Here is a 16,368-nt window from a genome sequence, read left to right on the forward strand (position 1 = left end):
AGGCAGCTCTATTTCATGCCCGATGTCCCACATCTGGTAAAAAAATTAAAAAGTACCCTTGTCCGTGGGCAGGTCTTCATAATTCCTGAGGATGTTGTTAACAGAGAGAACCTCCCCTCTAACGAGGTTTCTGTGGTCCCCATTAAGGACTTATTGACCTTTGAGGAAGGGATGGCCTTAAAAATAGCTCCCCATCTTTCAGCTGCAGCCATCGAGCCAAGTCACTTTGATAAGATGAAGGTTGGTCTTGCTCTAAATGTGTTCAGTAAGGCTACAAGTGCTGGGCTGAAATACATGGTGCAGCAAGAAAACCGCCCTCTGTCATACCTGACGACAGCGTGGTTCCTGGAGCAGGTTGATCGTTGGTTTGATCTGGTGTCATCTCGCCATCCAATTACAGCCCTGAGCAGGCTCAAGATGGAGGAGTACCAAAAGGCCATCACCTTCCTCCAGAACATCGTCCATCTGTTTCGTGGGATAAAGATAGGTCAAAAGGGAGGTTGGAAGCCTGTTCAAACAGGGGTGATAATGGCAACAACATCAATTTTGGCCATACAAGAGGAGATGCTTACACAAGGACACAGGTTTGTGTTAACGTCAAGGTTCACACAAGACTGCCTTGAAAATACATTCAGCTGTGTGAGGTCTAAAAATCCTGTCCCAACTCCAGTGGAATTCCTTCATGCACTGAGAATCATATCTGTGGGGCAGTTCCTCACCACCATCAGCTCTGGGAGCTACCAGGAAGACCACAGTAGCTTTTTGGCAGACTTCCTGGACACAGGGGAGCCAAAAATCACTCCATCAGTCAGAGTGGAACAGCTGATGGCGGTGAACAGAGCAGCAGCACCTGACCTCACAAAAACTGAGAAATGTATTCTCTTCCATCTTGCAGGCTACATCGTCCACAAAATCATCAAGTTTGCCAGCATCTGTGAAAAATGCAAAATTGCAACAGAGCACCATGATGAGAGTCCTTCTGGTGACAACAGCTTGTTAGTGGACTTGAAAGACTTCAAGGCAGGTGCTCTTTGTCGTCCCTCCCAAGAAGCCTTTGACTTCATTCACCAAATTGAGGAACTATTTAGGACCAAGACTGGTTCCTCCCTCATGCAGCTCCCCAACGCAGTGGGTGTCTTGGAGAAAGAAGCTCAGGCCCTCTCCAGCAGGCTTCCGTCATGCTGTGGAGTACAACAAAAACTCGTAAAAAGATTCATACGGCTGAGGCTGAGAATTGAGGCAAAACAAATCAGAAATGACAGAAACAAAATTAAATTAAAAGATGGCCATTTTGGAAGCAAGAGCCAATCCAAAAAGGTGAAAAGGAACAACAGCAGCCAAGCTACCACATCCAGCAACCCCCAAACAGATCCACAGCTGCAATCATTTCCATTAGCCGTTGGAATGGAAATATTTGGACTAAACATTGCTCTTCAACCTGCCAGCACCCAGCTAACATCACTGCCCCTCCACCCGTAACATCACTGCCCCTCCACCTGCCAACATCACTGCCCCTCCACCTGCCAACATCACTGCCCCTCCACCTGCCAACATCACTGCCCTCCACCTGCCAACATCACTGCCCTCCACCTGCCAACATCACTGCCCTCCACCTGCCAACATCACTGCCCTCCACCTGCCAGCACCCAGCCAGAGGAGAGCAAACAACAAAAACAAGCAAGGTGTCCCGTCATGTACCTGGAAGTTTGGGTTGGCAAAATGGAGTAAGAGAGGGACTTGAAAAACCTTGGTGGCTCTCTACTCCTGTTGTTACAGTTGTCTTGGTTACAGCTCTCAAGTGTTTTTTTGTTGCCATTTCCACATCTTTAGAAAATATGAAATAAAAAATTGAAGTGAAATCAACCTCTTCTCTGGAGAACAAACTTTGATTTCTCTGTCTTGTGAGTTTGCAGTCTTGCTCCTCCACCTGTAACATCACTGCCCCTCTACCTGCCATACAGTAGGTTACTAACAAGATTACTTATATAATACAGTGATAGAATATGTTCTGTCCTTGATATGTGTTTTTGGTGTATATCTGTCATGTATGTGTTTCTTGGCTGTGCTTTGGCACCACCTCGTGGTGGTTGGTTGACACTGCTGCTTGCCAGTGGTTTATTCGATTCCTGTTACTAGGAAAACGAACTTGTTTGTTTCCGAGTGTGCTCCATGTGTAGCTTGGGTTGTTTTCATGAACGGATGTCTGCTCTCCATGGGCTGTGCTTCGTATTTCCCGCTGGTTCACGCATCGTCTGTGAGTGTTATTATCCGACAGGCTGTGGCTTAATGAGAATATGTTGTATGTAAAATGTTTATGTTTGTAGGAATGCAGTGAGTATTCCTTGCGGCTAAGCTACTAGCGGCTAGGCTGATTAGCTTCTCAGTTTGTGCGTCGTAGCTCATTGTGTGAAGTATTCTGTTTAGTTTAGCTCGTCAATAATAAACTGTTATGTCTGTATTGTCTTTACAGTTTCACCAAGTAAAGAGACTTCAGTAAAACTGACAACTGCGCTGGAGTTTTCTTTCAAACGGTTTAACTGGATGGATAGCTAGCTCAGTGCTAGTGAGACCTTCACAGTGAAAAGACGGCATTACAGCCAGCTCCGGGGGCGGAGACAGGCTTGCTACGGAGCGACACCAAGAGCTAAGTGGCTAACTCAGTGAATATGTACAGCCTTCACGCCAGTTTATCTCTTCATCCACGTTATTAAATTCACAACCCAGCCATTATGGAAGAAAATGACAACATGGATAAAATAAGTGTAAACGCACACACGTGCGTCGCGCTCATCATCCAGCTCAAAGGCTAATTTAGCACTGGCTATGGCTATGGCAAGGGCTGAAGCAGCACAGGCTAGAACATCACACTCTAAGTGGGAAATTGAGCTAAAAGTTGAGCAAGCACGCATTCAAGCTACTCTCGATGCATTACAGGAAGAAAAAGAGAAAGATGCTGCCATAGCTGAAGTAAAAATGTTGCAGGCTGGCTTACTAGAGCTTGATGTTGAAGAGACCAGCAGAAGCTCTAATCCAGTGTCTCAACACTTTAGGTACCAAAGCACCGCTGCTTATGTGAGAGCAAACCAGCAGCATAGGTGGATCGCCTAGCAAAATTAGTGACATTGTTGCCCCCATAGACCCACACCTAAATGAACCATCACAGCATAGTAAAGGAGAGGATGTTAAGCCTACACAGTCCTACTCACTTAAAGGCCTTGCTCAAACACAAGCTGCTGTTTCTACCCAAACTACACCAGCATCACCGTGGACTCTCAATAAGCAGTCTCCATTCTCTGCTTATCAGCCTAACCAAGGTACGCCCTATGAAGCCAGTTACCACAACTCTCAAACCACTAACGATCTGGCTAAATATCTTGCCCGCAGTAACATCAGGCCTCACAACATTCGACGATCAACCAATGAATTATTGGGCTTGGAAAACGTCCTTCCTAAGTGCTATTGCTGGTCTGGATCTGTCTGTTGGAGAATAACTCGACCTGCTCTGTAAATATCTGGGAAAGAAGTCATCAGATCAGGCGAGAAGAATCAAAGCCGTCAACATCAGACACCCCGACGCTGGACTAACGATGGCCTGGGAGAGGCTTGAGGAAATATACGGCTCACCTGAGGTTATTGAACAGGCTCTCTTTGAAAAGCTGGAAAGCTTCCCCAAACTGACCAACAAAGACCCAAAACGACTCAGAGATTTAGCAGACCTGCTGCTAGAGCTTGAGGCTGCTAAGAGAGACGGCTCCCTCCCAGGTCTATCATATTTGGATACTTCCAGAGGGGTTAAGCCCATCGTCGAGAAACTCCCATACAACATCCAAGAAAAGTGGATATCCTATGGTTCAAGATACAAACGTGATCATCATGTCAGTTTCCCACCTTTCTCTGTCTTTGCAGACTTTGTTCGTACAGAGGCAAAAGCTCGTACTGATCCCAGCTTCAACCTCTCCACAACAGTTCCTATGGAGAAAAATAGTACGTGGGAGAAATCCACAAAGATGCCTGTATCTGTTCACAAGACACAAGTGTCGTCTACTGACAGATATGAAAGCAGAGAGGATGAGAAGCTGACAGACCCAAACAACCATTGTCCTCTACATAATAAACCACACCCTCTGAAGAAATGCAGAAGCTTTAGAGAAAGGAGTCTAGAGGAGCGCAAACAGCTCTTAAAGGAACATTCCTTCTGCTTCCGGTGCTGCTCCTCTACTGGTCATCTCGCCAGAAACTGCACGGCTGAGGTGAAATGTATAGAATGTGGGAGCACGGGTCACGTGTCAGCACTACACCCAGGACCAGCAGTCTGGAAACCTAAGCCCTCTCCTCCCTCTTCAGAGCATTGCGGGGAGGAAGACAAAACAGACTATCAGGTCACATCAAGGTGCACACAAGTGTGTGGTGAAGGTGTTAGCGCACGAGCATGCTCAAAAAGATGCCTTGTAAGTGTGTATCCAGCTGGTCGCTCGGGAGAAGCCAAGAAAATGTATGCAATACTGGACGAGCAGAGTAATCGTTCTTTGGCACGCTCTGAGTTCTTCAACGTTTTCAAAATCACAGGGCCTTCCTTCCCTTACACACTGAAAACATGCGCTGGATCAACTCAGACAACAGGGAGAAGAGCTAGTGGGTTCACAGTGGAATCCGCAGACAAAAAGTTAAGCTTTCCTTTGCCTACACTTTTAGAGTGCAACCAAGTTCCCAACAACCGCTCCGAAGTCCCTACGCCAAATGCAGCTCATCACCATGCTCACCTGAAGTGCATCGCCGACGAAATACCACCTCTCGATCCTAAAGCTGACATACTCCTCTTGCTGGGCAGAGACATTCTCAGGGTCCACAAGGTCCGTGAGCAGATAAGTGGTCCAAACGATGCACCGTTCGCCCAAAGGCTGGACCTGGGATGGGTTGTCGTTGGCGACGTGTGTCTAGCAGGTGCTCACAAACCACTAGAGGTGAACAGTTACAAGACGTCTATCTTGGAGAATGGTCGTACTAGCCATCTGCAGCAATGCAACAACCAAATCAAGGTAAGAGAAATCTTCAATAAAGCCCTGACTACACACATCATCCAGCACTGACCTCTAAGTTCAGCACAGCAACACATGATGCAGCCAGTCTGGGTCAAACCATCTTCACGCGAACTGCCAACGACCACAAACTAGCACCATCCGTAGAAGATATGAAGTTTCTTAAGATCATGGAAGCAGAGTTTCATCAAGACAGCTCGAAGAGCTGGGTGGGACCACTACCTTTCCGGCTACCAAGACAGAGGCTGCCTAACAATAAGAAACAAGCACAAGATCGTCTTAACTCATTGAGATGCACGCTGGAAAAACGACCACAGATGAAAGCCCACTTTCTAGAGTTCATGGCAAACATGTTCGGCAAAGGACACGCAGAGACTGCACCGCCCATGAAATCAGGACAAGAGTGCTGGTATCTGCCGCTGTTTGGTGTGTATCATCCCAAAAAGCCAGATAAGATTCGTGTGGTCTTTGACTCCAGTGCACAATTTGAAGGAGTGTCACTCAACGAGGTTCTGCTCACTGGCCCTGACCTGAATAACGGCTTGGTTGGGCTGCTAATGAGGTTCAGGAAGGAACAGGTGGCTATCACTGCTGACACAGAACACATGTTCCACTGCTTTGTTGTAAGAGAGGACCACAGAGACTTTCTGCGCTTCCTCTGGTACAGAAACAATGACCCCGCCAGCGATATAGTGGAGTACAGGATGCGGGTCCACCTCTTCGGGAACAGTCCCTCTCCAGCTGTGGCCATTTATGGTCTACGGAGAGCAGCTAAAGAAGCAGAGACCAACTATGGCAGTGATGCAAGAAGCCTTGTTGACCGTGAGTTTTATATCGATGACGTCCTGAAGTCCTTTAACACCGAAGAAGAAGCCATCAGTGTACTCGGCCGAGCGCAGAAAATGCTTGCAGCCTCTAATATCAAGTTGCACAAAGTCACATCAAACCGCCCAAGAGTCATCAAAGCATTCCCACCTGAGGATTGTTCCAAGGATGTTGGAAACCTAGACCTCTTTACCGATGAGCTCCCTACCCAACGAAGCCTCGGTCTGTCCTGGAACATGTGCACAGATGCCTTCACGTTTCAGATTGCAAATGACCAGAAGCCGTTTACTCGCAGAGGAGTGCTGTCTGCAGTTAACAGTCTGTACGACCCCCTTGGGTTCCTTGCACCAGTAACAGTACGCGGGAAACTAATACTCCGAAAGCTCACTGTGCAAGCAGACGAATGGGATGCGCCACTCCCCAAAGACATGGAGCTCGACTGGACTACATGGAAGGAATCTCTACAAGACTTACAAGAACTCCATATACCACGCCCGTATGCACCCTTTTCTACTGCAGGTGCTAAAACAAGAGAACTCTGTGTCTTCGGAGATGCTTCAGTGACAGCAATCGCAGCAGTGGCCTATATCAAGATGACCAGTCATGAAGGTCAAACCGAGGTAGGCTTCATCTTTGGGAAGACAAAGTTGGCTCCCCAGCCTGGACACACTATTGCAAGACTTGAACTGTGTGCGGCTGTGCTCGCAGTAGAGATTGCCGAGTTGATAGTTGCAGAGATAGATGTAGCATTCGACAACATCACATATTACACAGACAGCAAAGTTGTGCTAGGCTACATCCACAACCAGTCGAGGAGATTTTATGTCTCCGTGCACAACAGGGTCCAACGCATTCATCAGTCACCATGTCTTGGCCAGTGGAAATACGTGCGTACAGACCTCAATCCAGCAGACATTGGGTCCAGATCTGTGTCGCCAGCTCTCCTAAACAGTACAACGTGGCTCACAGGACCAGCCTTTCTCAAGGATGCACTCATGCATCCTCCTAAGTTGGAAGAGACTTATGACCTCATCAACCCTGTTCTTGACTCTGAGGTTCGTCCTGAAGTGACAACAAGTCTGACATGTGTCACCAGAAATGTGGTACACCCTCAACGATTTGAACGCTTTTCAAAGTACATCACTCTTGTCACAGCAGTAGCACGCTTGATCCATGTAGCTTGCTCTTTCTCCCGTTCTGTTAACGACAAGTGTCATAGGTGGCACATCTGCCATCCAACAGTGGAAGAGCTGACAAAGGCCAAGGTGTGCATCGTGAAGAGCGTCCAGTACGAGAGTTATGCAGAGGAGCTCAAATGTTTGAGATCAGGATCTAACATTTCTTCGTCTAGCAGCTTGTGGAAGTTGCATCCTGTAGTGGGGGAGGAAGGACTCCTAAGAATAGGAGGCCGCATACATCACTCAAGTCTGAGCTCAGACGAAGCTCACCCCATAATCATTCCCGGCCGACACCATCTGGCAACGCTGCTGATCCATCACCATCACCAGGCAGTGAAGCACCAAGGAAGGCACTTCACCGAAGGAGCTGTCCGAGCTGCAGGGTTCTGGTTGGTAGGAGCAAAGCGCAGTATCAGCAGTGTGCTCTTCAAATGTGTAACCTGCCAGAAGCTGAGAGGAAAGACAGAACATCAACAGATGTCGGATCTACCAGCCGAACGACTGCAAGTAGCACCTCCTTTCACCTACGTAGATGTCGACGTCTTCGGGCCATGGGAAGCCTCACGACGCACAAGAGGAGGACATTCAAACTCAAAAAGATGGGCAGTGATGTTCTCATGTATGTGTACAAGGGCAGTACATATCAAAGTCATTGAAACAATGAGTGCCGGCAGCTTCATTAATGCCTTAAGGAGATTCTTCGCTATCAGGGGCCCAGCAAAACAAATATGGTCTGACTGCGGCACTAACTTCGTCGGCGCTTCTCGAGAGTTGCAAATGAAGACTACAGATTCCAGTGGCAACAACGTGGAGAAGTACCTGAGCACGCAGAACTGCACATGGGTGTTCAACCCGCCACATGCGTCCCACATGGGTGGGGCATGGGAACGGATGATTGGCATCGCTCGTCGCATTCTTGACTATCTGCTGCTTGAACAGAAGAAGTCTTCTTTGACACATGAAGTTCTGGTTACGCTCATGGCTGAGGTGACAGCAGTCATCAATGCTAGACCTCTCATCCCAGTATCTTCAGATCCAGAGTCACCTCTCATCCTCACCCCAGCAATACTCCTGACCCTCAAAACAGGCTCTACACCACCTCCTCCAGGTAACTTTGAAGAGGCAGACCTCTTTAAAGAGCAGTGGAAGCAAGTTCAGAGCCTGGCGGACACCTTTTGGAGTAGGTGGAGAAAAGAATATCTCAAGACTCTGCAGTTTCGTCACAAGTGGCAGTCCAAGAGGCCAAACCTTCAAGAGGGGGACATTGTTCTCCTGAAAGACAATCAGGCTCAGAGAAACGAATGGCCTATGGCCACCATCTCAAAGACATTCCCAGGAAGGGATGGACTGGTTCGTAAGATTGAGGTAGAGATCTCCAAGGACAAGACCAAAAGGATCTTTTCTCGTCCTGTTACAGAAGTGGTCCTGCTTCTGTCTCCAAAGACTGATTCTTGTTGATTGATCTGGGGTTTAAAAACCCCAGGCGGGGAGTGCTCTGTCCTTGATATGTGTTTTTGGTGTATATCTGTCATGTATGTGTTTCTTGGCTGTGTTTTGGCACCACCTCGTGGTGGTTGGTTGACACTGCTGCTTGCCAGTGGTTTATTCGATTCCTGTTACTAGGAAAACGAACTTGTTTGTTTCCGAGTGTGCTCCATGTGTAGCTTGGGTTGTTTTCATGAACGGATGTCTGCTCTCCATGGGCTGTGCTTCATATTTCCCGCTGGTTCACGCATCGTCTGAGTGTTATTATCCGACAGGCTGTGGCTTAATGAGAATATGTTGTATGTAAAATGTTTATGTTTGTAGGAATGCAGTGAGTATTCCTTGCGGCTAAGCTACTAGCGGCTAGGCTGATTAGCTTCTCAGTTTGTGCGTCGTAGCTCATTGTGTGAGGTATTCTGTTTAGTTTAGCTCGTCAATAATAAACTGTTATGTCTGTATTGTCTTTACAGTTTCACCAAGTAAAGAGACTTCAGTAAAACTGACAACTGCGCTGGAGTTTTCTTTCAAACGGTTTAACTGGATGGATAGCTAGCTCAGTGCTAGTGAGACCTTCACAGAATACATGTTTAGTATGCTTACTTATATAAAACAGTAGTATTAAACTTACCTTGTGTTTTCACTCTCACTTAAGTCCCTCTCCCTTTGCCATCAATCCAAAATCAGCTGAGCTGCAACATTATACAGGCAGGTAATAATCAACATAATCACAAGTACACAATATGGCTCTGCTAAAAACACTCACTCTTACACGCACCAAAGTTATATTTATCTAATATTTAACTCCCTCCACCCCCGCGTACAATCCCGTTTAGAAGCCCCTCTTCTCTAATTCAACAACGTTGGACCAACTGACATTAAGAGAACGGCATTTACAATTAAAAGGTTGTTCAACGTCTGTTGCTAACTTGCTTCGGTATCCTAGCTTAATCTGTTATCTGTAAACGTTCCCTAAATCTACTAATTTAGGGATAATCCACTGACATCCTTTAATACACATGTTAATTTGAATCAGATGTACTGATAATATCCGCAATATAAATTTTTAAACTTCTTCTTACCTTTAAAAGTCCGTCACGAACGGTCTATTATGCTGCAACTCTACAGCTCTGCTAGCCTTGGCGCTAACTTCCGGGGAACGATTGAGAGGCTCCACGATCCGTCATTGCTGTAAAAAAAGTGGTCCATTGGAGTGAACGGAGATGTCATAACTCTTCTATTATATGGCTCTGGGTTTGACTAACACTGGGCTAACATTGGGCACTGTCATTGGGCACTGTCCTGCCCAATCACGGGTGAGTTATTTCAAATGTATCATTTTTCAACTGTCCATCAAATGTCCCAACTGCCATTTCACCTCTGGCTGCTGTGGAGGATGGATGTCAGCGGAGGAGAGTCTAACTCTAGGTAAGTTACAGAAACAAAACGTTTTTAACAAAGTGAGCAGATATATTGTCATAATGTGAGCAAGCTAGGGGTCTAAATACATATTTTTAAACTTAAATAAATATGTTTTGCCAATGTTGAACAGCTAACTATTGTTTGAGTTTAGCTGCCTGGATGACAATTATTTTCCTTTAAGCCGTAGTTCTTCTTCTTTTTTATTATATTTATTTTTATCTTAACTTAATGTAGCTTACACTCTTTTCTGTGACCATCATTCTTCAATCGGCATTATATTGATAGCATTAGCAGCTATATGTTTAATGCTATCTAGCTACTTTGGCTAGGTTTCATTGTTCGGCCAGATGTGGGGGGGAAGTGCGGGTGAGAAGACCGACAGAGGCTGCGTTGATATGCAGTCTCTTACAGTGCAAATACGTAACTTACTCGCACTAAAGTTATTAGTACTACAGTTTACCTGTTTCTGGCTAAAACATCAGCCACTACTCTATACTTGCAAATATTATATTGTGTAGAAGGGAGATTTCATATCTGCCTCTTGTCGCTAAGGCAACTTGTGTATGTGAGATGCAGCGTCACACACGGCACGTTAGGCCTTCCCTTCCGATTATTTGATTGGTCGGAAGGGAAGGGCCGGCGGGCTTTCCTTCCGACCAATCAAACCGTTCTGTCCCTGACACAGCGGACTGCGGGTGTAGTATAGAGTGAGTGTAGCGTGCAATACTGTGTTTCACCACACATTAATTTAGAGGGGCGCTCTTTCAGTCTTTGTAAAATACTCACTGACAACAGCGGAGAGATGTTTTTTAATACAAATAAAATATATAAAGAAATACCCAGCCTCCAGGAGAAAACGCCACTGGAGGCTGAGCAGAATATCCCCTGTGCTTCTCTAGAAGTTGTCTTTATGGGTGAAGTTAATTAACTTAAAATTACCATACTGCTTATAATTTATATAAGGTGTGTATTAATGGGTTTAACTAGAAGATGATAGATGATGGCATTTAATTTAATCTGGCATAATATGATTAGTCAACATCAGGATGAATTTGTCTTTTTCTTATAATTACAGGAAGCGGGAATGAGCTGCAGGAATCTGTTAAAGTCCTAGCTAAAAGGAAATTAAAAGAAAAATCTACAGTGTCCAAAGCACAAACCATCTCCTGGAAGTAACAGGTGAATTTGGATTTGTCCTGGATAGGATTTTTAAATACAACACAGACTTCAAAGAGTTTATAGATGTTGATAGAAGTGAGAACATCAGTAACTTTGACAGATTCCAAGTGCACTTTTCTGAAGCACCGGATCTTCAGCCTGTCCTAAGAGAAGTCTGTCACACTCAGGTATACATGTACCATGCTTGTTAAATTGTGTTTCAAAAAATCACACAGGCCAGAACTTTACTTTGTGCTGTGCTTGCTCTTATTGTTTTGTTCAGCCAAGAACCAGTTCTTCTGAATGGCCTAACTGATCTACTTAAGAAGACAATTCCAGAAGTATTTGCAGTGTGAGAAAAAGTTTTTAGAGAGTACTTGTCCATGGACAAGTGAGTTTGGCAATTTACTTGTCCGAATACATTTTTCACTTGTCCAGAATGGACAAAAATTGGGGCCACTGGAATCTTCTTCTTCGTCATCGTATTTTACATTTTCCCACGGTTTTTACGACACCGCTAACGTAAGTGAGCGGTAAGATTTTACTGCATCACACAGGGTTGGGTATCGTTTGGATTTGAACGATTCTGGTTATTTTCGGTTCTTTGAGAGGGTAAAAATAAGTCAAACTGGGAGAAAAATATATTTATGAAAAGATTAAGTCAAATCTGTATTCCTATTTACAAATCACTTCATACTGTTGCATTTCTTACGGTTATTGAATACAATTTATATAAAAATAATCTCTGCATTGTTTAGTTAGTTCTAAGTGGTGCAGTTTGAGAATGTACAATTGGCCCAGTCTCCTCTGATGTTACACTGCAACCTGCCTGTGAGACAAAGTCCAACCACACATGTCCAACACATAGGACATAACCTAATAATAATAATAATGACACATTAGAAGTATAGCCTATAGGCCTAGCGCTTTTCTACAACTCAAATACGCTTACACATGTCCTGCAATACACATGCTGCAGCTGCTCACTGTTTGTAAAAGTAAATAAATAGTATTTTCATTTCAATAATGTACTTTCTATACCCTGCTTCATAAACAATACTGACATCCCTGTGCTCCTCTGAGTCTGGGGGTCCGGGGATGTGAGGACACAGACAGGGAGGTTGCTTTACTTCATAAAGGAAATGGTGGTCAATATTAACAACATAGGAGTTAAAACGCTTAATAACCTTCATTATGTGTTAGAGAAAGAAAATAAGAAAGTTTGACAAAGATGAGGCTGTTAATCGGGCAGCGGATCCGCTGTGTGTAGAAAGAGAGAGAGACGCTGAGCTGCACCGTGCAGCGATCAGCTGATACGGAGCATAGAGAGAGCTGCAGTCCGCGGGGCTCGGCCTCGCCTCCTGTCCTCACAACTCTTATTAATCCCGGTACCGGACAATTGTTATTTGTTCCTACTCGGAACCGTGTTTTGCTTCCCAACCCTGCCACTGTGCTACACTTCCCGCCCCGTCTAACTGTATAGAAAGCGGCGAGATGCATTTCCTTAGGAATCGACAAGCAGAACCGAAACTAACACTTCTAAACAAACAATGGCGGACACGTACAATTTGCGAATGAGTTCTGCCTTTTGTAAACTGAATGTATCAATAATTTGTCAATAAATCAGGCCGAAAAACGTCACTTGTCCGCCGGACAAGTCAATTGAAAGATCTACTTGTCCGATATTGTAAATAACACGTCCCGGACGGTGGGACGTGTACTTTTTCGCACACTGATTTGATGAACTGCAAACTAATGCCATTCTTACCGAGAAGACCAGCCTCAAACTTGTCAAAGTTTGCATCTCTGACTTGGTGGAGAGGCATGGGTTGTAAGTATATGAATGTGAAATGTGTTTATATATAGGCAGGGTTCGTACGGGTGCTTGAAATCCTTGAAAATGCTTGAAATTTGACGTGGTGTTTTCAAGGTTGGGAAAGTGCTTGAATTATGGGAATGGTGCTTGAAATTGAGATAAAGTGCTTGAAAATGTAAATGCTTTACTTTTACAATAAATTGCTGTCTGACTGAATAGTTCGCTTTTTAGATTAAAAGAAAAGAATTGCTTCGCTTCTACTGTACATAAAACAGCTCCGCTGCGGCTTCCCCGCGCTATGCGCGCGACCTGCAAGTGTTTGTGTTACGTGTGACTTAGGCATTCTGATGAGAGTGATAGTTGACTGTGTGCCAGGAGGTTGCCGTTTCAACGAGCGTTGGCTAGCAGAATACAAATACAAGCCATGGCTAAGACGAGGGTCAAGCCCACAAGTAGCCTCCTGCTAAGTTTGCAACATAACGATGGGAGAGTCTGCGCTGACGAGCCACATGAAAGGTACGCCGTAGTTGAGCATTTTAGATTAGGCTAACGTTGCATGTTACGTTTGTTTAAGCTAACGTTAGCTAGCTGAATAGCGAACTCGATTGAGGGATAATAATAATTGCAGGGGACAATCATTTCAGAGGAGCGTACCTATGTTATGTGCGTTACAGTCGCCATCCTGTGGTGTTCAGAGGATGAAGCACTCACGGCATTTTGTGTTATAGTCACGAAATATAATCTATTGATTCGACACAGAGCGATTTTGAAAGCAATGTATTTCTACTGGTAGTATGTTTCGTGCCTAAACCAAATGTGACTTGCTCTATCGAAATCAGTCACATTGACCCGAAGACACATTTTCGTTTGTATTACTGGTCTGGGGGAAGCTCGCGAGTGTGTTTGTGTATTTTTGCGTTTGTGTACCGGGGAAACACTCACAAGAAACACCGGCGGCTGTTATGCTTGCTGTGACGTTACATTAGTCCGTTCTCTGCTTGTAATTATGCCGAAGCTTCAAAGTTGTATTTATCATCTACATTTGCCGAAACAAGTTTAATATTCTGAAAGCCAATACTTTGTTTATTTGAAAACATGAAAACAAACTGTCTTTTATATAAAATTGAAGTATTATACAAGTAAAACTACATGTTGCTTTAATCCCATGTAATTGTAGAATGAACACGGTCTTCCTTTGCAGATGTATAAATCAGGTGTCTTGAGTAGTCAAAATTACCTACAAATCATTGTACACATTTGTACATATTATTTTCCACTTGTTACCATTGTGAGGCTATTTTTATGCAGCTCTGCATGATTTTGTGGCTACAATTCAGACTAATACACTACCAGAGGTGGAATAAGTACTCAGATATTGTACTTGAGTAAAAGTACAAGTACTCAGATCTTGTAGTGAAAGTAGAAGTACTCAGATATTGTACTTGAGTAAAAGTAGAAGTACTCAGGTCTTGTACTTGAGTAAAAGTTGAAGTACTCAGATCTTGTAGTAAAAGTAGAAGTACTCAGATCTTGTACTTGAGTAAAAGTAGAAGTACTCAGGTCTTGTACTTGAGTAAAAGTTGAAGTACTCAGATCTTGTACTTGAGTAAAAGTAGAAGTACCAGAGTGTAGGAATACTCTGTTACAGTAAAAGTCCTGCATTCAAAATGTTCCTCAAGTAAAAGTAGAAAAGTATTCTCATCAAGATATAGTTAAAGACAGTAAAAGTATTCATTGTGCAGATTGGTCCATTTCAGAATAATATATATGATATGTTTTATAATGATTGATCATGAAAGTGTTCTCAAAGCTGGTGAAGGTGCAGCTAGTTTGAATGACTTTGTATACTGCAGGGTAGCTGGTGGATTTACTCCAGGTGGAACTAAAGTCTGATTTAACACTTGATTAGATTTCACATCATTCATCCAGATCTGTAAAGTAACTAAAGGGATTAAATACATATAGTGGAGGAAAAGTACACCATGTACCTCTGACTTATGTTCACTTCCAACCTAAAAGTACCTCAAAAATAGTAATCAATAATGTATTGAAAAGTTATTTGGCTGATTGTTTTATATTGGCTCAGACAGGTTATATGGGAGGCCTAGTCTACGTACAGATCACTCATTTTGAAATATTAAACTTAGTTTTATTTTCTTTAATTTTTCATCCTCGTGTAGAATGCTATCACGAAACACACATTTGGTTGTTTATCGCATTAAGAACATCGGATTTAATGTGAGGTAGGGAAATAATCATTTGAGTATGTGTATATAAATATGTAATTTACAACAGCTGTAAGATGCTTGAAAAGCTGGAAAATGCACCTTGAAAATGCTTGAAAAGTGCTTGAATTTGACTTTGGAAAAGGTGTAAGAACCCTGTATAGGGGTTGGGACACTTTTTCTTAATTTCATTGCCCAACCATTTCTGTTTCGGGCCTGAAATTATTCTTGTACATTTTTTACATTTAAGTTATTCGTATTCATATTCTGTGAACAATGTATTTTATTTTGTTAATAAAGTCCCTATCTTTCAAATTGAAACTGCTCTGCTTGCTAACTTGTATTTGTTGATACCACACTTACTATAGGGATGAATACATCATTATTAAAGCTAATTAACTATAGATTCACTATAAGATCACCATAGCCAACTCTATAGTATTACTATAGTAATTTTCTGTAGTGTGTTCCAAAAAACCATGGAAATAATATATAAAGCACTATAGTGATACTACATAAAACTCAATAGTATAGCTATAGTAATTTCCTATAGTGGCCGAAAAAACATAGAAATACTACAGGAAACACTATAGTATAACTGTAACTTCACTATAAGATCACCATAGCCAACTCTATAGTATTACTAAAGTAATTCTCTATAGTGTGTCCCAAAACACCATAGAAATACTATAGCAGTTTTTTGTGGTATTTCTATAGTAATTCTCAATAGTAATACTATAGTGTTTTTTCGTAAGGCAGTTATAGATCAGTTATCAATAGATGAAGGTGATAACTTGCAAGGAGGAACCATGTCCAGGTGTGTATAAAAGGATGCTGCAGGTGGATGTGAGCAGCAGATACTTCGAGACAGAGGTGAATTTAGGAAAAGATGGCCGCCGCTCTTCTGCTCCTGCTTCAGCTGGTCTCACTGGCGTCTGCATCACATCACTACGGGGGAACCGTGACCTATAGCTACAAAGGAAGAAACCCTGATTGATCATTTAGGGTGAGAGAAACTACATCAGTTAATAATTAACTAATTTATTCATATTTATGACGTTGTTAATTTTACACTCACTTTTGTTAAAGTTTTTGCCATACATTAAATATAGTTTACCTCAATGTTTTCTTTTAACTGTGTTGTCTAGCTTTTTACCTTGATTGGTACAGTATATGTCAAAGCACAAAATACATTGGAAATAGCGATAAAAATATGCATTAATATT

At 43.3% G+C, this 16,368-nt stretch overlaps 1 protein-coding gene across 1 annotated transcript; it reads left to right on the forward strand.

Moving 5' to 3' along the window:
* Positions 1–2,029: 2,029 nt before the first annotated feature.
* On the forward strand, positions 2,030–8,802 carry LOC117535992. The gene is made up of 2 exons (XM_034200697.1): positions 2,030–2,254; positions 2,471–8,802. The coding sequence occupies exon 2, from the start codon at positions 5,189–5,191 to the stop codon at positions 8,495–8,497; it is 3,309 nt and encodes a 1,102-aa protein (XP_034056588.1). The 5' UTR covers positions 2,030–2,254; positions 2,471–5,188; the 3' UTR covers positions 8,498–8,802.
* The last annotated feature ends 7,566 nt before the right edge of the window (positions 8,803–16,368 follow it).

Source organism: Gymnodraco acuticeps, unplaced genomic scaffold, assembly GCF_902827175.1.
Source record: "Gymnodraco acuticeps unplaced genomic scaffold, fGymAcu1.1, whole genome shotgun sequence".
Classification (NCBI taxonomy): Eukaryota; Metazoa; Chordata; class Actinopteri; order Perciformes; family Bathydraconidae; genus Gymnodraco; species Gymnodraco acuticeps.